This window comes from Sceloporus occidentalis, unplaced genomic scaffold (assembly GCF_023333645.1).
Source record: "Sceloporus occidentalis isolate IW3139 unplaced genomic scaffold, rSceOcc1.0.p SCAF_2, whole genome shotgun sequence".
In the NCBI taxonomy this organism is placed as follows: Eukaryota; Metazoa; Chordata; class Lepidosauria; order Squamata; family Phrynosomatidae; genus Sceloporus; species Sceloporus occidentalis.
In genome coordinates this window covers 111,953,327-111,975,503 of record NW_028316982.1, presented here as the reverse complement: position 1 = coordinate 111,975,503, position 22,177 = coordinate 111,953,327, and the positions used below count along the sequence as shown (strand labels likewise).

The following is a 22,177-nucleotide window of genomic DNA, read 5'->3' as shown; positions in this document are numbered from 1 at the left end:
ATAGGCTTACATCATATTAAAACACTTCCCTGTTAAAACAATTCAGCCTTTCAAAATGCCTGGGTAAATAGAGAGCACAATCCTCCCTCAAGAGTGAAGGATTAGCCTATAGCATTAGTGTCTTTTTGCTAGCAGGTAGCAATGGGGACAGGTGCTCTGCAATAATAGGAGATTCCCCTGTGCCCAGGCAGTAAAAAACTGCATAGGTCCTTCCACTGATTGTAGCAAGCAGAAATCATGAAATAAGGTGTTCTGCGAGTCACAGAAGTGCAGTTTTTGGATCTGCTGGAGCCCGCATGGCTACTTCCCCACAACCACCCCAATGCACATCTATGAAACAGAAACAGAAAATTAAGGATCTGTTGGGCTGAAAAGTTCAGCAAATATAACCCACTTCTGTCGGAGCCAGGCTAGGAAGCGTTCTGTAAGCAAGTTTTTGTCTGGCACCTACTGTGCCTTTAACATAACTGCCTGGAAGAGGTATGGCCAAGAAATAACAAAGGCAGCAAAGGGACAGTATCTCTGTCTAATGAATGGCTCACTCACAATCAATCAAGGGCGGACAATAGTGATATGACATGGCTGTCAATGGAGTCAGCTGGAGCTATGCAGATACTGGAGCAGCATTTGGATGATGTAATATGCTAGATGAGAGCCCATAAAGTATGCTGAATCTCACTGGGCCCTGTGGATTAGTGGTTCTCAAGTCCAGAAACAAGGCAAACAATTGTCCTAGATGGGTTTGGACTTCCTCTACATTCAGCTGCCCTTAAAGATGACACAGATGCTAGAATTGGAGCAAAACAGGAGGACTGCTGATCATATAGACAACACATAACACCAACCTTAAATAAGCTGCAAATGCTCTACAATTTGCTTCTAACTAAATTCAAGGTGTTGGTGATTACAATGAACACCCTTAGGAGCACCTCTCCTTCTTGTATATGCCTGCCTGAGATCTCCTGAAGAAGCCCTTTTCTGTGACTTCCAGAAGCAGAAATTCATTGCAAGGAGCCATGCAAGAGGGCTTTCTCTGCTGTGGTGTCCCAATTTGTGAAATATCCCCTTGGAGATCAAAGTGATTATATCACTTTTTTTTCTGGCATCATGTCAAAATGTATCTTTTTAAAAATGCTTTGGGGGCCTAATTTATTTTCAAATGTACAAGTACACATTTTAGCTATCTTAACATTTTAAGCTTTTTTAATTTGTTAAATTGTTAGTTTTTAAGATGGTTTAAATTTTATTATCATTTTAAGCTACTGATATTATTTTAATTGTTTGACATCTGAGTAACACACAATATTGGGCAGAAGTTCTATAGTGGCATCACATTACGTTTTTGCTTGAAAATATTCATCGGCATCCTCTTAGTGACATACACAGGGAATCAACTTTTATAACATCACACAATAGAGGTATTCACATTTTGTACATGGAAGTGTCAAACATATGTGCATTGATATGCATTGTGCATGTATGTATGTCACATATGTATATCAACATGCAATAAGCATTTAGCTGTGCAATGCTGCAATTCACTAATAAGGGGGCATTGCACAACTATTAAACAGCTCCATAGGTGTGAAGGTATTCTCTGTCTCCTCAGTACAGGATTTCAGTCATTATGTTCCGTTTAACATGATGGTACTGTAAGAAATTTGATTGTTAATTCAATTTGTGTGCCAAATACAAATAGAAAGACAATTCCACTAATCAGGGAAACTGGAAACATAGCAGGAGGCCCCATGCTTGCTGTTGTACTAGCTAAACCACCTTAATAACATTGCTTGTTAAGTACACAATGGTCCAAAACATAGTGCAGAAATAATCCTAAGGACTGGAGCATAGCTTTGGCGCGGCTTCCAGACTCTTAGGACGCATGCATCATTTAAGCAGCATATCTGCCAAGTGACCTGAAACAGCTTTATTTTGGCCTGTCTGTATGGGCCCCATATTAAGTGGCCTGACTCATTGCTAGGGAATCCTGGGAATTGTAATTTATTGTGGCAGAGAAGACTAAATGTCTCACAAAGTTACAGTTCCCAGAATTCTTGAGCATTGAGCCAAAACAGTTAAAGCCGTCTCAAACTGGATTATTTCTGCAGTGTTTTGGACAAATGTAAAGCTGTTGCTTGCTGCTTCTTCTCCTAATTCACAGGTGATGGACCCAGTCGCCTCTAACAAAGCCAATACACTGGGTACAATGAACATGTTAGAACAGCACTACAACTGTTGAATGTAGAATTATTTCTGACTAACAGTGCCATTCCCACCTGCAGTGGGAAGGGATAGAATAGACAGGAACTTTGACTGGCATGTTGCAATAAATGCTAGGCTTGCTAACAAACAAGTCAAATGTTCTACACTGTAGCTGCAATTTAAAAAAAAATCAAGTATGAAACATCTAAGAGCAACATTTTCAGATGCCAAAGCTATGCCCAATTTAAAATTTACAGTACAGAATGATAGAATTAAATACACTCATTCATGACTGAATAAGAGAGTAGTCCTACATTCACTTAACAGAAAGCTGAAAACAATAGGACATGTGTAGGATTCTTAATTACTAAAGATCTGAGGAAGGGGAGGGGGCTAATGCCTTGGCTTTTAGGCCTGGGACAATAATTGTCAGCACTCTTGCGAATTATAGTATTTTTCATGTCATGGTCTGATATTTTGTTTGTTTGTTTGCTAAAGCTTTGAAAGGATATTTTGGATTAATTTTCTTGGAGGGTGAAGGGAATCTGGATGAAAATGAATGTCATTCTTTTTTGCCACAACATTAGGCGCATCTACACTGTACAAATAATGCAGTTTGACACCACTTTTAATTGTCATGGCTCCATTCTACAGAATACTAGAATTTGTAGTTTTGTGAGGCACTAGCACTCTGGCAGAGAATACTAAAAACCTTGTAAAATTACAAATCACAGGATTCCATAGGATGGAGCTACAGCACTTATAGTGGTGTCAAACTGCAATATTTATACAGTGCAGATTCACCCAAAATAAATAAAGAGATACCCAGATTTGTAACATTCTTTGATGACTACATGGTTGCACAGACCATAAAGGAATATCAGTAATTTCAGTCACAATATTCACACAAATATATTTACATATTTTCCTCAGAGCCTCATTATGTCTATGTAATCCTATAAAAATTAAGAGATGAATCTGAATCTTTTGAATCAAACAGCTGTTTTTCCAAATAATTTTTAATAAATTAAATTAAATTAATTCATAGAAAAGAGTATAATTACTTGTAACATGAATCCTGATCAACCTATAAGAAATGCACTTGCTGAAAAACTCTGTCTTATAGAAGGCTGGTTAGGCACATGTGTCCTCTGTTGAATTAGGAACCACAAATATAACTCTGATGTGCATCTAAGTGTGGATGCCATCTATTCATGCTGCACTGCCGTTCAAAAGGATGAGCATTTGATTTCTGTCTCCATTCTGGCAGAACAGCTTACACATCTTTTAAAGGACAACCAACTTGTATTGTTTGTAGTACTTATTCTTATCTTTTTCTTATCTTTCTTTCTTTTCCTTTTTTTCCTTGCCATTGTTTGTTTGTTTGCTTGCTTAATCAAGCTATGCAAAGACAAAGGTGCGGCAGGGGCAGAAATGTGAGGCGGAAAATTTTACTGCTACATTTTATTGGCAGGAAATTTTACATTATAAAAAGTGCACTGATTGATAAAGTTCATTATATAATATGGAATACATGCAGATCAAATCGAGCATTGGCTACAACACCAATCAAATGTAAAAGTCAAAATTGGAGAAGATATATCACTAGCTGTGCACACATAGCTGTGCACACATATTTATGTTCAAAGATATTTAAGTTAGTTAATTAGCATATATGCTCATGTATAAGTCGACTTTGTGTATAAATCAAGAGCAGGTTTTGAAACCAAAATTATGGATTTTGCTATGGCCTATGGATAAGTCAAGGGTAAAACTTAGGGGCATGTAACAAATACTTCTTTTTCTCTCCTTTTACAAATGCATTGGAGGAACATATTTAGGAAGAGCTAAAGAGGAGAGGATCTGTTTATTTGAGGGGTTACAATTGGGGGGTGTAAATGGCATTGCTGATCTTATTTCAAGATTTATGCAAATATAGACAGGAAAAGGAATATAAATGAAGAAAAAGAATGAGAATGCAGCCTGAGAAAAGGGCGAGGAGGAACACGAGTATAGCAACCTGTCTCTATTAGGGACCCAGTGAAGGCACTGACAAGAAGCAGAGCCAAGAAGCCCTTCTTGGCAAAGTGGGGCATGGAAGCCATGCTCCCACCGCATTACCCCCACTTGCCCAAACTAGGGAAGGGCATCCCTCCCTCCTTCCCCGTCTTCTTTTTTTTGGCCCAAGCAGAATGTAGCAGCAATGCTGGGGACCCAAATAATGCAGTACTTCCACCAATTTGGACACCTGAAGTGAATCGGAGTAGCAGTAGCCATTTTTAATAATAATAATAATAATAATAATAATAATAATATAAACCTCACCTTCTGTTCACAGTGGCCATTTTTAATAAGGGCTTACTGTATAAGCCTCACCTTGCAAGAGACTGCCCAGCCTTGCAAGGCTTATGCAGTAAGCCCCTATTAAAAATAGCCACCACTGCTCTGCTCCACTTCAAGTGCCCGAAGTGGAAGGGAGCACAAAGTTCATTCGGCTAGCATCAGCATCATCTGTTTCCAGGACTGACCTGTGGATAAGTCAACCCAGGTTTTTGAAGGTAGACTTCTTGCCAAAATGTTTTCATCTTATATACGAGCATGTGTGGTACTACATTAAGAATTTTCTGTGCCTTCAAATTTCCTTAAAATCTAAGTAAGAAATAAAATTCATCATCATCATCATCTGCCTCAGCAATCTTACAAGCCACAGTGAATGATTAAATTGGCCATGTTGGTCACAGTGTTCCATCTCTGAAAAGTGTTCTTTAGGAAGCTTTTCCTTGTACCACTACCTATGTTGTATTAATATATCTGGTTGTTGTATTGTTTTTACGAAATAATACCCAATATTATTATTTTGCACAATATTTGTCTATTATTGAGTTAATCTCAATATGTTTCTCTTCTATCATGCTACATAATTGACAAGAGTATACGACAATCCTTCATTTTAAAACCAAATATTCTGTTGCTCATAATCCAAACATTCTATTGCTCATATTTGGATAGGCTCTGCTATATTCTACAGAACCAAACATGAGAAGTAGATTTGAACAATTCAAAGTTTGTAACTGTTAATAATCAATATCTGAAAATGATTTATAAAACTCAGATGCCAGCTCTTCAATACTAAGCCCTAGAAGAGGGTGAAATGTTTTATGAGCAGCCTGTTATTTCAAATAATCATATTCTGCCACCTAACAGGTACCTACCATCTACAAGACATCTACATTCCATCAGGCGAAGAATTTCAAAAGAATAAAACACTGATTTAATGAGGAACATTTTCTTTAAAAGACTTTCACAAACATCAGACTGCAACATGGCCTAATATTGTCTAAAGCTGACTTATTTTAAACAAACATTAATAACAGTTTGACAGGTCAGGTGTGGTCAAACAAGAAGAGAAGCAAAACTTTATGACCTCAACCTTGCAGTCACACTGAAGGACAGGACATGGGAGCATTCAAGACCAAGGTTTGGTACTGCTTGTTCATGAGACATTTGATTCCAGACATTACTTGAGCCTCAGAAGCCTTCCTACGGTGAGATGAGGAACAGGCCTTAGACTTTTTAGCAGGATCTATCCTGAAGTATCTTGTGGCCATAGCTGTACCAGGTGGCACAGTGAGACACCCTGTAAATAGCCACCCAGTGTTGGAATGGAGGGTTCTGGATCTTCTAGGAAAATCCAGAGCAAAAGATGACTTATTTTAACGCATCACAAGGGGACTATGCAGTGGGTTTGGGCCATGCACTATCACACACCCTGGACAGTGGAGGACATTTTATTTGGTCTATACAGACAGGGCCTAACAGACCAAGAGTATCTCATGTTAAACTGTACATATAGCAATGAATATTGTGGGACAGACAATGGACCAATCTATACTGAACTAGTTTAAGAGTAATTCCTGTCCTTTAGAGCAGTGATGGGCAAAGTGTGGCCTGCAGGCCACATGCAGTCCCCCCCCAAGCCCCAATGAGTACAAGAAAGTGTTCCAAAAAGCCCCAAAATGACATCTAGGTGGTGCTGGGGGAATATCCACCATGTTTGGAGCTTCCCTGCTCCTCACAGGGGTAAAAAAAAACATTTTGCCCCAAAATGACCTCTAGGGAATGTGGGAGACAGTTACTTGTTTTGAGGGTCCCCACAGAAGCCTGTTTGTATTCAGGAAGTGACTTCCACTCACTTCCTTGTGTTTAAAAAGGAGCCTTTCTTAGCCCTAAAATGGTCCAAAAACTTGGTGAAAATTCTCTCTATGCCCATATAGAGTGTTTAGAGGCCAAAAATCTTTTTGGTGGAGGTGGGTGCAATGAGACAGGTGGCTCTCCAAGGTCTCCCAGGGGGAAAATGCAGCCCTCTAGCCATTGACTGCTGCCCACCCCTGTTCTAGAGAAACAGGGGAATGGTAGTTCCCTAAAAAAAAGCCTATTTGTTCCCTATTCACATTATTTTTGTAAGAAAATAACCCATAGATATGGCATGCTATGAAAGTGCATCTGAGACCTATTTCGGGGAGAAGACATAAATCGGTAAATAAATAAGCAAACACTTACTTGATATGCTCGGATTAATGACTGGACAGCCAGGTGATCTTCAACCAGTTTTTCAGCTTTAGCTGGTGACTTAGTAAGACCATGGCTCTGGATAAGCGAAGTTTTACTTTCCGAAAGGTCTGGTAAAGGTGTTTGATAGACTTGTCCAGGAAGAGCCCCAGAAGTAGCATTTCGGAAAAAGGAATCCCAAGACTATATGTGATGGCAGCAAATGGGGAAAGGGGAAAGAAGTGCAGGAGAAGAGAGGGGGAATACATTCTTAAATCAAACTTTTTATTTCTTTAATAAATATACAGACCTCACAACACAATACTTTTTATCCCTTATCCTTTATTTCTAATTCTTTCTGTTCCTTCCCACTGAAGCTATAACTCTAGGGCAATGGAGACATCATGTTCTATTCGGAATAAAGAAACAGGATCAGAGGATACAGGGGTATGCACACCCTTTTCCCAGTCTCGCAGCTCTCAAATCCAAAGTCCCCATTCTCTTTACTATACTTCTCTGTTGCCAGTATTCATAATATTACCCTTGGTTAAACCAATTCCAACAATGCTGACTTCAAAAGTGGATTTAAAAAGTGTGTCTGGGTCAATTTAACTTACAGAAAATGAAGAAAGAGGAAGGGGAACATGATTCATTACCAGTTCCTGACCCATTACATTAATTAGCATTACTTTATGTTGCACCAACCACACATTTGTACTCTTTCACTAATTCTCCTCTATCTTTAGTCTGCTCTTCCTAACAAGACTATAAGCAACACCACTGTATTATTACTGTTCCAATGTACTTCTGCAGTCCCACTACGAACGGCACCAGTGCAACCTCACACTGCTCTATTAAGCCCATCTGTTTCAGGCCTCTGTTCCATTAAAATAATAATTTAAAAAGAGGTTAAATGTGATCTAAGTCCTACAGTGGGGACAAACTGCAGCCAGCAATGTAATCATATGCCTGCTTACTACTCACAAGCAAATCTTTCTCTATTCAACAGCTTACTCCTTGTTGTTGCTGAGTGCCCTCAAGTTGATTCTAATTTATGGTAACCCTAAGCAAACCTATTACGGGGTTTTCTTGGCAAGATTCATTCAGAGGGGGCTGCCTTTGCCTTCCTCTGAGGATTTCCATGGCTGAGTAGGAATTCAAACTGTGGTCATAGTGCAAGACTCAACCACTATACCACACTGGCTCTCTTACTCCTTTGTAGGATATTTCATTTTAGGACTATGCAATACATATCATATTGATATATATGAATAAATTCAAAAGACAGCACTTTATTTTATTACAAAACTCAGTGATAAGAATGGCCCCACCCAAAAGCTATTTCTATGTGTACTGTTTTTCTCACCTCTTGGGGTGACAACCAGAACACTGTTATCTTAACAGTTCCTGACCATAATCATTTTTAGATGGTATATTCTAAAAATGAAAAGAAAAATAACCTTCACCTCTAAAAAAACAAAATGAAGGAAGTCATTACACGATATTGGTAGAATGGCTGCATACTAGACAACATGACAACATTTATGTACTCAATAGGTAACCAAGCAGTTTTTTTCAATTAATCTTGCGATACCAATAAAGGAGCCTTGTCAAATTTCTTCCCTATGATCTATTGCCCTGACACCACTGTAAGAGCAAAAATAATGACACCTTTTTCAGAGCTTGTGTCATTTCATTCCCACAGCTGTTTCAGATCCTACTTTGCACTAGTGGAGCAAAGGATTACCAGGGAGGAGTAAGAAAAACACAGAATGCCTTAAGAAAGGCTTAATCCAAAAGATCAACTGGGAGAAAGGTAGTTTTTAGACAAAAGCAGACTAATCCTAAACACGTTGAATAAGACTCTGTACCTACTGGGATTTACTTCCTGGACTACAACTCTGGAGATCAGGGTTTGACTCCACACTGAAGCATAAAAACCTATTAGGTGACCTTAGACAAGTCACACTTTCTCAGGCTCAGACAATGGCAATGGCAAATCCCCTCTAAAGAAACTTGCCATAGATAGCTTTGCCTTAGGGTCACCATAAGTAAAAAATGACTTGGCGACACACAACAACAATGGTTTGAATTACAATTTTCCCAGGTGCGGAAATGAAACATTAAAAGGATACTACATCACATTTCCACGTACAGTGATTAACATGCCCTCTTCCAGAGTTAGTCATACATTCACTCTCTTAACACTGAAGACCTATGCACATCAAGGCCCAGTTATTAAGATACGGTAGCTGTATTCTTTTCTAGAACAGGAAGACCTAAAGATGGTAGTGCATGCACTGGTAACCTAAAGCCTTGACTTTTGCAATGTGCTCTACATTGGAATACCTTTGTAACAAGTTTGAAAACTTCACTTAGTTCAAAACATAGCAGCCAGATTGATCGCTGGTACATCTAGGAGTGAGCATATCACACCAATATTAAAATCACTCCACTGGATGCCAGTGAGTTTCCAGGCAAAGTACAAAATGTTGGTTATTACCTTAAAGCCCTACACAGTTTGGTTCCAGGTTACCTACAGGATTGCCTTCTCTCATACACTCAGATCCTCCAGGAGATATATATTTCAACTCGCCAGGACTAAACTGAAAACTGTTACCCAGAGAAAATTTTCATTGGCCACCCCTAGATTGTGGAATGACCTGCCAGGAGAGATTCAATAGCTGACTATGCCGTCTGAATTTAAATAAGTACTAAAGAGCTATCTCTTCCAGCAGGCCTATCCAGTTGATCTTCAACTATGAAATTTAAATTGGTGTATTTTAATTTTATATTGGATTATTTTAATGTGTCCTATGTTTATGTGTTTTAATTTATGTTGTACTCCACCTTGAGCTTTGGGGAGAGGTAAGTAAGAAATAAAATTCTTCATAATCATCATCATCATCATCATCATCATCATCATCTGCCTCAGCAATCTTACAAGCCACAGTGAATGATTAACTGGCCATGTTGGTCACAGTGTTCCATCTCTGGAAAGTGTTCTTTAGGAAGCTTTTCCTTGTACCACTACCGATGTTGTATTAATATATCTGGTTGTTTTATTGTTTTTACAAAAATATTACCCACTCTGGAAGGCAGCCAGCAGCCTAAATAATTTAAATAAAATAAGCCTTTCTTAAGCAAAATGGATATATAATGATGTTACTCTGGGTATCTAGTGCTCTGCATGGATTCAGTTTATCCTAGTTACCCATTTAAAAAGGATATTGAGTAAATGGAACCTCATCTGCCTAGTTTCTGAGAATCATATATTACAATGAAGCAGGACTCAATATGGATCAAATCCTGCTTCAAAGTAAAGTTGCACTGAATCAAGCTGCAGCTATGTTTGATACTCTGTTTTACTGATTACTTATATGGCTTGAGATGTGGGGAAATATAAGTCACTTCATCTCTGGAGAGGTTCAGCCACTGGAAAACACTTTCCTTAGAATAAAATCAGCCCACTATTCTTTCTCCATGCAGCTATTTAACTGTCTTTTTTGGAGTAAGCTCCCAAGACGTTGCTTCTTCAGACTATCAGAAAATGAGATCAAGCCATACTAATATGACTGTTCACATGGCTAATTAACAGGTTCATGCATCTGTTATAGAGCTGTACTGATACAGGTACTTGGCAAAGATGCCCTTTGACCAGTAGGTCAGGATAGTATCCCATGTGTTAACCGTTTCAATGAATCTAATAAACTAGTCTTGCTGGCAAAATGCTGCCCGTCCCTGAAACTCCCAAGTGATTACAAGCCATTTCTGATCTTATAATGTAGTAACGATATATTCTGTAACATTAAACACATTAATTAGCTGTTTTACAATGAGCCATCAAACACCTAAGACAATATACAATAACAACTTCAATTGTAGAATAAAGATACATGGAAAGAAATACAGTGGACCCTTGTTATATGCTGGGTTTTGGTTCCAAGATCCCCCATGGATAACAAAATCCGTGGATGCTGAAGTCCCATTAAATATAATGACATAGCAAAATGGTGTCCCTCATAAAAAATGGAAAATCAAGGTTTGATATTTGAAATTTATATTTTTTGGAACATTTTCAAACCGTGGATGCTTGAAACCGTGTATAGAAAATCCGTGTATAAGAAAGGCTGGCTGTATTGCACATTACTAACCTAACTTTTTTTAAAAAATAGCAGCTTAAAGTCATGTTAAGGATGTGAAGAAATCTCACAATTTCTCTATGAAACAGGACAAGAACAAGATTATAATCATTTTTCCCCATGAAAGATTCCACAATTTGTGCAAAATGTCTCTGTGTAAAATGAGTATCATTTACTTTGGTGAAGTAATGGACTCTTACAGATTGGCAAACTGAGCAAAAGATGCAGTGTGTAATCGCCTGCGTGGCTTCTGGGCGACTTGGGGGCACTTTACTGGGTTGTCTGTTTCGGCCCTTACTTTACTTTAAAAGGAGAGTGTCATTTTCAGGGGAGCATTTCTTTTGAGTACACACGAAAGTTCTTGAAACAAAAGGAAAATTTACTAACCTTGGAATCTACAGGGACTAAGACAAGACAGAAGAACTATTAAATCCCCATATTATGAACTCTATTAATTCTGCTTAGGAATGTTGGGAACTAAGCTATTACATGTGCCAAATCTGAGTTTTCTGGGTACGGAAATGACCTAATACATGCACACTATGTAGTCCTTTATTTCCATGCATACACAGCATTACCTTATGCACGCTTTTTGGATTTTCAAGCCACGCATAATACATTTCTTCAACATAACTTGAATTAGTTCCACTCAGGAAAGGTTCTGTGACTCCAGTTGAAGCATAATTCCGACTTGGCAGAAATACTTTTCTGTTTACATTTTTCTCCACCAATGAACAAATGCCACGATATTTCAGGGTAGCAGAAATCAGTCGCAAGTGATTCATACTTTCTTCTTTAGTAGATCTTTCTACTGAAAGAAAACATGAAAAGGCAATTAGAAAAGCTGCCATTTCATGGATCTTTTTAACATAACATACATTGAAACCCAAGATTTTGTTGTGGTGGCGAAAAAGAACAAACTCTCAGGCTGTGGGAAAAGATGATTTTATTCTTGCAATTAACTCGAGTTGCATCTTAGTACAGTGGTCCTCAAACTTTTTACCCATGTAACCTCTTTTACATCTACACATGGATGTCACACATCCCACCAATGTAATATATGAAAATAAATATTTTGTTTCTATGTATATTTTCATTCACAAATTCATGTACAGTCCTATTTAAAGGAAACATTTTTATAAGGACATAACGTTGTTGAGTTAGAACAATTTTATTTAAATAAATTCATTACTATGTGAGAGAGAAAATGAGTATGTGTGAGAGTTAAAGAAAGAATGAAAGTGATTGACTGAGTATGTACATATCTGTGAGCATTGCTGTATGTGTGTATGGCTGTGTGTAAGACAGTATGTACAAAATTCACAAATGTGTTAAGTACTGAGGCTCGGGATGGCCCCACCAGAGGCCATGATAAAGAAATATTCCCTGCTCTTTTCCTCTTCCCTCCAGCAAAGGCAACTGCTCCAATCACCCTCTGCACCTTTCTCTTCCCCTCCAGAACAGAAAAGGTTTGGAAAGTGGAGGAGGAGGGATCAGGGACTCCAAGTCTGATGCCCTCCTTGAGCAATGCCTCCACCATTTTTCAGGTCTCCTGCCCCACATGGGCTGCACTGAATGATTAAATAATCAGAAAGCAAATTGTCAAAATGTGGGATAAGTCTGTATTGCATGGGTCTTTTTAGCTGGTAAAAATCATCCCAGTAGCTGGAATTGTTTCAAAGAGAAATGAAAACCTTCCTCCACTGCTTATTTTCTTCTTCAAAGATCCCCGTAGATGCCCCAACATTCTCAAACTCATTTTAAAACTAGTGAATGTAACAGGATGCTGGGGAAAAGTGTCTGATGAGGATTCTTTGAGGGTGACTGGAGGAAGCTACTACAAAGTTGGGAGTTCAGGTGGGAGCAGTGCAGACCTTAGGGGAAAGTTAGTCCAAGGGCAGTTTCATAGCTGATTTTCCCTGTGTATTGTCTTAATAGAGTTAGTTGTTAGTTGTCTCCAGTTTGTCAAATAAATATTTTGTTGAAGCAAAGAAATACCTTGCTGAGCCCAAATCTCGCACCAACCTCTATGTTTCTGTCAGTTTGTCCTTTACCCTTCGCAATTTTCAGTCTGTAAAATATGCATCTTATCACTGGACATGGTCTTGTGATTATTATAATGTCTTGTGATTATTATAATGATATTATCTCAAAATTTCAAATGTGCCTATAAGGAGTTTGGTCCATACTGCAACTTTTTTCCCACCACCTTGTGTTTTAGGATACAACACTGAGACATAGAGTGCGCAAATACTGTAAACAGACAGAACACAGGTAACAAAATGACTATATAACTGATAAGCTTAGCACTTGCAAAGCATTTTAGTACTAGCAAGGCATTTTAAACCAAAGCACCTTAAAGCAAGGTACACCTGTATAACTGACAATGGGTGACAAATATCTTTGCCCAGGATCTGATTAAGGAGGGCAGAAGAATAAATAATAGGCCATGTCTTCAGTTTGGTTACAGTCAACTACAGTGCCCTTGATATCTGTTGGTTTTTGATTCCAGGACCCCCTGTGGATACCAAGATCTGTGAATGCTCAAGTCCTATTATATACAGTGGCATAGTAAAATGGTATCCCTTATATAAAATAACAAAATCAAGGTTTGCTTTTCAGAATTCATATATTTTTTCAATATTTTCAAGCCATGGATAATTGAATCTGTGGATACAAAGGGCCAACATTATGCATTTTCTTTCTGTAATTGGGTAGAAATCTCCCTTCAAATATCTAGAAGGAATCTGCTGGAATCTCAGTTCTGTAAAAACTCTTTGGAGGTGAGAAAAGGTCAAAGTTTCAAAATACTGTGGTCTTGCATAGGTGACTCAGATCCATGGGTACCGAATGGAAAACTGTGCCTCGGCTATTGCTGCTCTGTCTCAGATAGCACCGTGTTCAAACATCCAGTTTTTAAGGTCATAAGGACTAAGATAATTCTCTGTGTTTAGGTTGTAGACCAGTGATGTCCAAACTCTAGCCCTCCAGATGTTTTGGACTTCAGCTCCCCTGCATCCCAGACCATTGGCCAAGGCTTCTGGGAGCTGAAGTCCAAAACACCTGGGGGGACAGAGTTAGGACATGGCTGTTGTAGGCATTTAACTTGTCTTGACACAAACCTCAGTTGCTTTAGCCACCTGGAAACATCCAGGTCACACAATATATATAGCCAAGTCCTTTCCAGGCAAGCATTCTCTGAAGATGCCAGCCACAGATGCTGGCGAAACGTCAGGAAGAAACTCTTCTAGAACATGGCCAAAGAGCCCGAAAAACCCACAAAAAACTAATAAAAAGGCAAAATGAACTGTAGGCATTGCAAGCATTATGAATTGTAGGCAAATGAACTGTATGCACTACTAATCAGTTGTGAAATAGCAGTGCTTATGTTTTCCTGCATACAAAACAGTACATCAAAATATTTTTCTACTGGTTATCAGCTAGGTTTCCAGAGTCCCTTAGAAATGTAAAGTAGTGCCAGTGCCTCATTTATACAATAATCCATTTACAAGATGGATAACCCAGAAGGTCAAAACAGATTTGTTTGCTCCTATTACCATAACAATTCACACTCAACAAATTAACCAATTTATACGAATGAATAATTATTCTGTTTATGAAGACATGAAGAAAATAAGTAACTATATCAGAGAGTGAATTAGTCATCTCTGTGTATGCTGGACATTCATTCTGTGAAGGAAATCTATTTTCCTCTCATATTTTGCTTGTGCTTGCAACAAAAGAACTAAGGAGACATATGCGTTCACTATAAGAATTCCAGTTTCTTTATCCCTGGTCTGGCATAATTCAAGACAAGAAGGCAAACATAACTAAAAAGGTATGTTTCCAGACATTAAAGGTCCTCTAGCAAAAACCTAAGTGGAGATAAGAAATAGCTAGAAGGTGTTAAACTTGCTGAGCAACTTGTGTATGTATTTGTAATACTCCTTAGTACTGCAATAATCCAGTCAACCCCTGCTCAAGAAGCCAAGGAGATTATGACACATCCCTTCAGGTATGAAGTTTAATCGCTGGAATGATCTTCTTTTTTTAAAGTCAGATAGAACAAAGCCACTATGTGCATCTTAGGTCAATAAATTCCCCCAAACTAGGATCTTAAGTGTATCAGACAGTCCACTCTAGGTTGACAGTTAAGGAAAGCTTAAGATCTAGTTTGAGGGTTCTCAGAAAGCAGCATGACAAGCTTCATTAAAGTTGAACTGAGGCCTGTTACAGACTGCCAAAATAAAGCTGCTTCGGGTCTCTTTGGAGGTATGCTATTTAAATGATGCATGGGTCCTAAGAGTCCGGAGGTCGCGCCAAAGCCACACTCCATTCCTAAGCACTGGAGTGCGGCTTTGGTGCAGCTTCCGGATTCTTAGGATGCAAGCATCATTTAAACAGCATACCTCCAAAGAGACCCAAAGCAGCTTTATTTTGGCAGTCTGTAACAGGCCTGAGATTACTACTTTCTTATTGTATGATAACTTCTGGTATGACAAAAATCCAAATGACATTGTCCACTGCCTCACTGGTGTACAGCAAAAATCATGAATGATAAATCCATTCAGCAGACACAGTGCAAATTTCTAAGATACAACCCAAAACCACAATCTGGTATTGAAATGGTAAGTTTGTGTTCATCCAAAGACAGTCATTATCCAAACAAAAGAAAAGTGTAGAGAGTGGAGTCACACAGTCCTAAACTATCTTTTAAGATGTGAGAAGGGATATCTTGAAATAATCTTCTATCTTGCTCATAATCTTCTATCACCCTCGCCTAAAAATTTTTCTGTGTTTCCTCCTGCCTCTTTGGATGAACTCTCTTCACTTCTGAACTCTTCCAAACCTGCAACTTGCTCTCTTGACCCAATTCCTACTCCTCTTCTAATCTCTATCGCTCCTTCTTTTCTGCCCTCGCTTCTCCATATCTTCAATCTCTCTCTCTCTACAGGCTCCTTCCCGTCAGACTTCAAACATGCTCTCATTTCCCCAATTCTGAAAAAGACTTCTCTTGACCCCTCCTCTCTGTCTAGCTATTATCCAATTTCTCTTCTTCCCTTTCTTTCTAAGGTTTTGGAACGGGTTGTTTATTCTCGCTGTCTCGAGTGTCTTGAAGCCAACTCCATTCTTGATTCTTTTCAGTCTGGTTTCCGCCCAAGGCATTCTACTGAGACAGCTCTCACTAAGATTTCGAATGACCTTTTACAGGCCAAGGCTAATGGCCTCTACTCTGTTCTCATCCTTCTCGATTTGTCTGCAGCCTTTGACACTGTTGATCACTGTCTTCTAGTGGATATACTTTCTGACCTTGGGTTCTCAGACTCTGTTCTCGACTGGTTTCGATCTTATTTGTCTGGCAGATCTTTTGCAGTGGTTGCTGGTGGTCAGACTTCTTCTCCTGTTCCCTTATCTGTTGGAGTTCCCCAGGGCTCTGTTCTGGGTCCCCTTCTGTTTTCTCTCTACACACTGTCCTTAGGTAAACTCATTAGCTCTTTTGGTTTTTCCTACCATCTGTATGCCGATGACACCCAGCTGTATCTTTCCACCCCTGACCTATCTCCAAGGCTCGAACAGCAAGTTTCGTCTTGTCTCACAGCTATCTGGCAGTGGATGCGCCATTGGCGTTTGAAGCTCAACATGTCCAAGACGGAGCTTCTTGTCTTTCCTCCTAAGTCCACCCTTCAACACTCCTTTTCTGTCTCTGTGGACAACATTTCTATTCAACCAGTCCAGCAAGCCCGCAATCTTGGTTTTATATTTGACTCTTCTCTGTTGTGTATCCCTCAGATCCAGACCACAGCCAAGGCTTGTAGATTCTTTTTGTACAATACTGCCAAAATCTGACCATATCTCTCCGCCTCTACTGCCAAGATCCTGGTCCATGCCCTAGTGGTCTCACAACTTGATTACTGTAACGTCCTCCTGACTGGGCTTCCTCTTTCTCACCTCTGTCCTTTAATCTCTGTCCAGCATTCAGCTGCACGCATTATCACTTCCACCCACCGCTCTGACCATATCTCTCCTTTGCTGGCATCCCTTCACTGGCTCCCCCTCCCTTTCCGTATTCAGTACAAGCTCCTGCTGTCGACGTTTAAAGCCCTCCTTGGGCTGGCCCCTCCTTACTTATCAGACCTTATTTCTCCTCACCTTCCCACTCGGGCCCTCCATTCTGGTAGTCAAGGTCTACTGTCCCAGCCCAGGATTTCCTCTGCCCCATCTCAGATTCGCCCCTTTTCACTCGCTGCCCCTCACTCCTGGAACCTTCTTCCCCCCCGAACAAGAGCCATCACTTCTTTAACCAGCTTCAAAACGGAGTTGAAGACCGTCCTGTTCAGGGAAGCGTTCCCAGGCATTGCATAATTGTCGCTTGCCTCCCTGGATGAAGATTAACCATCCATTATGAAGCCAAGCCCTCCCTCCAGTCCATCTGCCTTGGTCCAGGCCTTGGAGGTAGAGAGGAACTGCTGGACCTCATCCCCTTCCCCACCACTACTCCCTTCTCCTTTTGTGTGGTGTCTTTTTAGATTGTAAGCCTGAGGGCAGGGAACCGTCTAATTAAAAACACTGTATGTACAGTGCTGTGTAAATTTACAGCGCTTTATAAATAAAGATTAATAATAATAATATTAATAATAATAATTTAAATATGTGATTGTGTAGTGCTGTGGATCTGCAAATTTATATCAAAATAAATGAGACCACAAGCCATCCAACACTGCATGCAAGCTTTTGATCCACAATATTCTGTAAAAAGAAAACTATATTATGCTTTGGGGGGAAAAAAACAGTTAAATCTTTCTCTGGAATTGAGGGCAAGCAGAGATATTCTACACTATTTCAATAGGTTTAATGTATAGGTCAATATCTTTAATGGAACAGACTGAGAAATGTCTGAGATTATGATAATATCTAACTGTCTAACAGTAATACATTTACTAATTAGTAAACGACTGACATGGCTGTAAAAAACGAACCCAAGACTAGATAATCTCTGTATGACCTACTGAATGCCTCTGAATAAGATAGAAAATAAAAACTACGAGCTATGCAATGCCAGAAAAGTTTTTTGGATTTTTAAATATATATATATAATATAACATCAGATATACCATTTGGGATCCATCAACTGAACAAAATGTTAGCTGCATAGCAGCAATTTCTTTTCCTCTTTCCCATGAGCTCCCACTTCACCTCCTTAAGGTCTTTCAAACCTTTGGAGAGCTTTCCTGGGTGCAAGAGAGGAGGAATTCATCCCACCAATAATGTCTATTGAGATGGCAGATGGGTCCCATGATTTCATCTTTTGCCTCCCATTCAAAGAATGTGGGCTACATGTTGGAAATTTTAAGTTTTTTCCACTGCTAATTATTAATCTACAAATCATATAAGGCTTTTAGAAAAGGATAAAGAAATGGGTTTCACACACCAAACACTTTCTATGGCCAGTATCCCAAACCAATTTATGAGAGAAGGATCCTACAAAAATTAATGATATATTCCACAGAACTATAGGGTCCTAATACTATCAGTCAGAAGAATACCCTCCAGTTCTTTTACTACAAGATAATCTGATTCTGATGAAATCAGAAACCACTGTTATCCATCTAAGACTAACATATTCTTCTTTCACACATCATGTGACAAAAGATGAAAAACTTCCATTTCCTAATAAAGGCATTCCTGGTGATGTCCAAGTTCAGGGAACTATGGTTTGTTCAAGTATGATTAGGAACCAAGGACCTAACCCTGGTGAGTGAAAAAAGCCAGATTTAAACCAGCATCCTGAATTAGAATGTGAAGGGAGACTATGTCCCTATACAGACTGCCAAAATACTTTGGAGGTATGGTGCTTCAATGATGCATGCGTTCTAAGAGTCTGGAAGCTGCACCAAAGCTGCACTCCAGTCTTTAGGACTGGAAGGTGGATTTGGTGTGGCTTCTGGACCCTTAGGATGCATGTATCATTGAAACACCATACCTCCAAAGTGACTCGAAGCAGCTTTATTTTGGCTGTCTGTATCAGGCCTGCTTAGTTTAAAACTGGAAGCTTTCATTCTCATCCTCCGGTACACATGACTGAAGGACTGAGAGGCATTCACAAGTCCATGGCTTGAGTAGTCTTTGGATCACTCATTTGGCAGAAACCCAGAGCTATCTACTGCACTAGTGAATCCAGGTGAACGTCAGTAACACTTTGCACTACACCAAATTTTGAGCAAGTCCTACGATATGCCAGCGAGAGCATGCTTTTATGAGCTAACAGCACTTTTAACAGGTGAAATGTATGTATTCATAAAACATATGTATTTGTTTCCCTTATAATGGATTTATGTATGCATAATTGTATTTCATAACCTGACGGAAGCCCTAGCAAAGAGGAGCCTAGATATCCAAAATAAACAGATGACAAAAAGATTTAAGAAATTAACTTAAGGGTACACTAGCATGCCAATGCTACAAAATCTGTGAGTTTACATGCATTTAATTCTGTGCGAAAATGGATATTAAAATCTTTCGTCTAAAGTAAGTTTGACAGTCTTCAAGAGAGATTGTCATGACTCAGTAACTGGTTAAAAATAGGAAGCAAAGAGGTAAAAGAGAAAGACTTTTCACAACACTGGAATTTTCCAGTAGATGTGTGTTGAAACTGGTGGCCTGGAAGCAGGTGAGTAAAGTTGCCGATGATGTTGCCAAATTACTCAAGATAATGAAGATCCAGGCAGATTGTTAAGCGTCCCAAAGGGAGTTCTTACTGTTAAGCAGCAAAATGACCAATGAGGTTGAATGGAAGTATTACTTCCATGCAAAATAATACAACAAGTTATTGTATACACTGACAGATTCTGGCTCTGCTGTGGGTTTCGTCCAATGATGCGAAGTAACTACCTTTAAATTAAACTGCTTCTGAGAACAGTGGATATAAAATTATACAATAATCATATACTAAATAATGTTCCTGTACACTATTCCAATCCACACTTGGCCGTGTAAACCCACTGGGTGACCTTGGGCAGGTCACACTCTCTCAGCCTCAGAGGAAGGCAATGGCAATCCTCCTCTGAACAAATCTTGCCAAGAAAACCCTAGGATAGATTCACCTTAGAGAGTCACCGTAACTCATTAACAACCTGAAGGCACACAACAACAACAACAACAACAACAGCACCAAACATAACTCCAAAACAGATCTGGCATATATGTGTCAATATAGTGTATTTCAGTATTTGAATGAATATATTTGCACAGCATAAAATACTAGATATGATATTCAAAGACATATCTTTAAATAAAAACATACACATATATACACAGTGATTCCGTTCAGTCACCTCCTAAATGTAATGCCTCCCTACCATCTGAAACTGATGTACAATTATACACCTCTTCTCCCATCTATGTATTAATCACACACCCCTTCTGCCATCTATTTATCGCTTTCCTTTTCATCATGTCTTGGTGAGTCTCCTGAAGTCAGATGGGCTGACGAACTGCAAAGACCCTCGAATCATCCAACCAGATGCACAAAGCCCCGGCCAAGTTAAATTAGCACCAGATTTATGTATCTTTCAAGGCAGAGATGACCCCATCAATTTAGGGGTTGCATGCCAGGCTAAACTGCATCCAGGGAAGCCCGTCCTTATTAATATTCTCTTTTCTCGGTCCAAATAACGTTTGGCGAGGGACAAGCCGCTCTGTGGCCTGTAGAGGAACGGTGGCTGCAATACTTTCCAAGGCCAAATCTTGATAAAATATCCCAATTAAACACTGAGGTCCAAGCTAAAACCAACAAAACAAGTGCTGCCTTCAAAGCATCCTTTCCCAACAGTGTCCCCTGTAACCCCCTCGAGAGATACCACCCTGTTTCCCCAAAAAACAAGACACTGTCTTATATTTATATAAGAAGACGCACTATGGCTTATTTTCAGGGGACATCTTGTTTTTATTAAGTATGGTACAATGATCTACATTTTATTTGACTATAGTTAAGTCTTCTTCTTCTGGAACATTGTCATAACCCTCCGAACCCGGAATCCTGTCCCGGATTTCATGTTTTTAAAAACCTAAGCCGTTCTGAGAGCCTTTGAAGAGCGGGGTATAAATACATGTTGACATCTGCGGATGTGATTATCCATGGATGTGATTTGTGTGTTCTCTCTAGGAACATCTAGGTCCTCCGGGGCAACTCTATGGCCAACTTTAACTAAAAGTCACACCGAAAGACCTACTAGAGGTTGGGAATACTCTACTAGGCGTTTGTGGCCCCTCCAGGGCGGTTCTATGGTCAGTGTCTGGCAAATGTTGACCTTAGAGCTGCACAGGAGAGATCCCTAGAGAGGCGTCCTCTCAGGTAAAAACATGGCGTCTTTGTTATTGGGGGTTTTTCCATGTTCACAGGGGTCTTGTGCCCCTAACCCTAGCCAATATGGAGGGGCAAATAAATATATAAGGAGGTACTGAAGGGCATCTCAGCCTGCCATGGCTGACTCTGAGGCAGCAAGGCCTGTAGCCATGAAAAGGGCCTCCCAATAAGCCCACCTCCCTCCAAGCTTCCCCTGCCTCCCTCCTCCCTTCCCCTCCTGAGCCCCAGCCTCCATTTTCCCCTTCCAACGGCCCTTTTATAGTGCCCCCTCCTCCCCTCCCCTCCAATCAGAATGGCGCGCGAGGACAATGAGTGGGCGTTCCTGTTGCTATGGAAACCCCCGCTCCTTCGACTCCCCCCTCCTTCCCTCGCCTTGGGTCCTCTCTTGCCTCTCTCTCTCCCTCAGTGACTGTTGGGAGAGTGGTCGCGTCCGCGGCGGGGGGGGGGGGGGGGCGAGGGACAGAGAAACAGAGAGAGGTACCTGTTGGGTCACGTGATGCACTCGCTGAGCGGAGCGGGGAGGGGGGGCTCTCGTGAGAGACAAGAAGAGAAAGATGCTCGGCCGAGAATAGGCGGCGCTAAGGGAGAAGGAGGGAGGGTTCGGAGGGAGAGAGAGAGACAAAGGCGGCCCCGCCCCCTTTTTCAGCGGTTGGGCGCGCGCTCTTTCTGTGAACGAACGGTGGGAGGTGTGCGCGCGCGCGCGGGCGCGCGCCGGCAAAAAAGGTCGCTGTCCTCGCGCCGGGCGGTGCTGGATTGGCGGGAAGCTGCTCCTGCCTAGCCTTCCTCGCGCGCATGCGCGGTGGCGTTACAATGGTGCAAGTTTACATGCTGCCCACCTCCTGGCTCTTTTCCTTTTCCCTTTTCGTTTAAATCAATGTATTTTCTTACTTCTAATTATATATATATATATATATATATATAT

General features: G+C 40.2%; 1 protein-coding gene across 3 annotated transcripts in view; it reads right to left on the bottom strand.

The window, feature by feature from the left end:
• The window catches only part of LOC149318879 (2-oxoglutarate dehydrogenase-like, mitochondrial), a 75,957-nt gene extending 54,128 nt beyond the window's left edge, over nt 1-21,829 (bottom strand). The window contains exons 1-3 of one of the 3 annotated variants that reach the window (XM_089510624.1): nt 21,737-21,829; nt 11,471-11,703; nt 6,763-6,954 (exon numbers count right to left, since the gene is read on the bottom strand). In XM_089510624.1, the coding sequence (XP_089366750.1) occupies nt 6,763-6,954; nt 11,471-11,677 (399 nt within the window). In that variant the 5' untranslated portion in view covers nt 11,678-11,703; nt 21,737-21,829. Of the gene's footprint in view, nt 1-6,762; nt 6,955-11,470; nt 11,704-20,248; nt 20,272-21,736 lie in introns of those variants that run through there. The other 2 variants (XM_089510625.1, XM_089510623.1) reach the window with 2 other exon arrangements.
• Between the last annotated feature and the right edge of the window lie 348 nt (nt 21,830-22,177).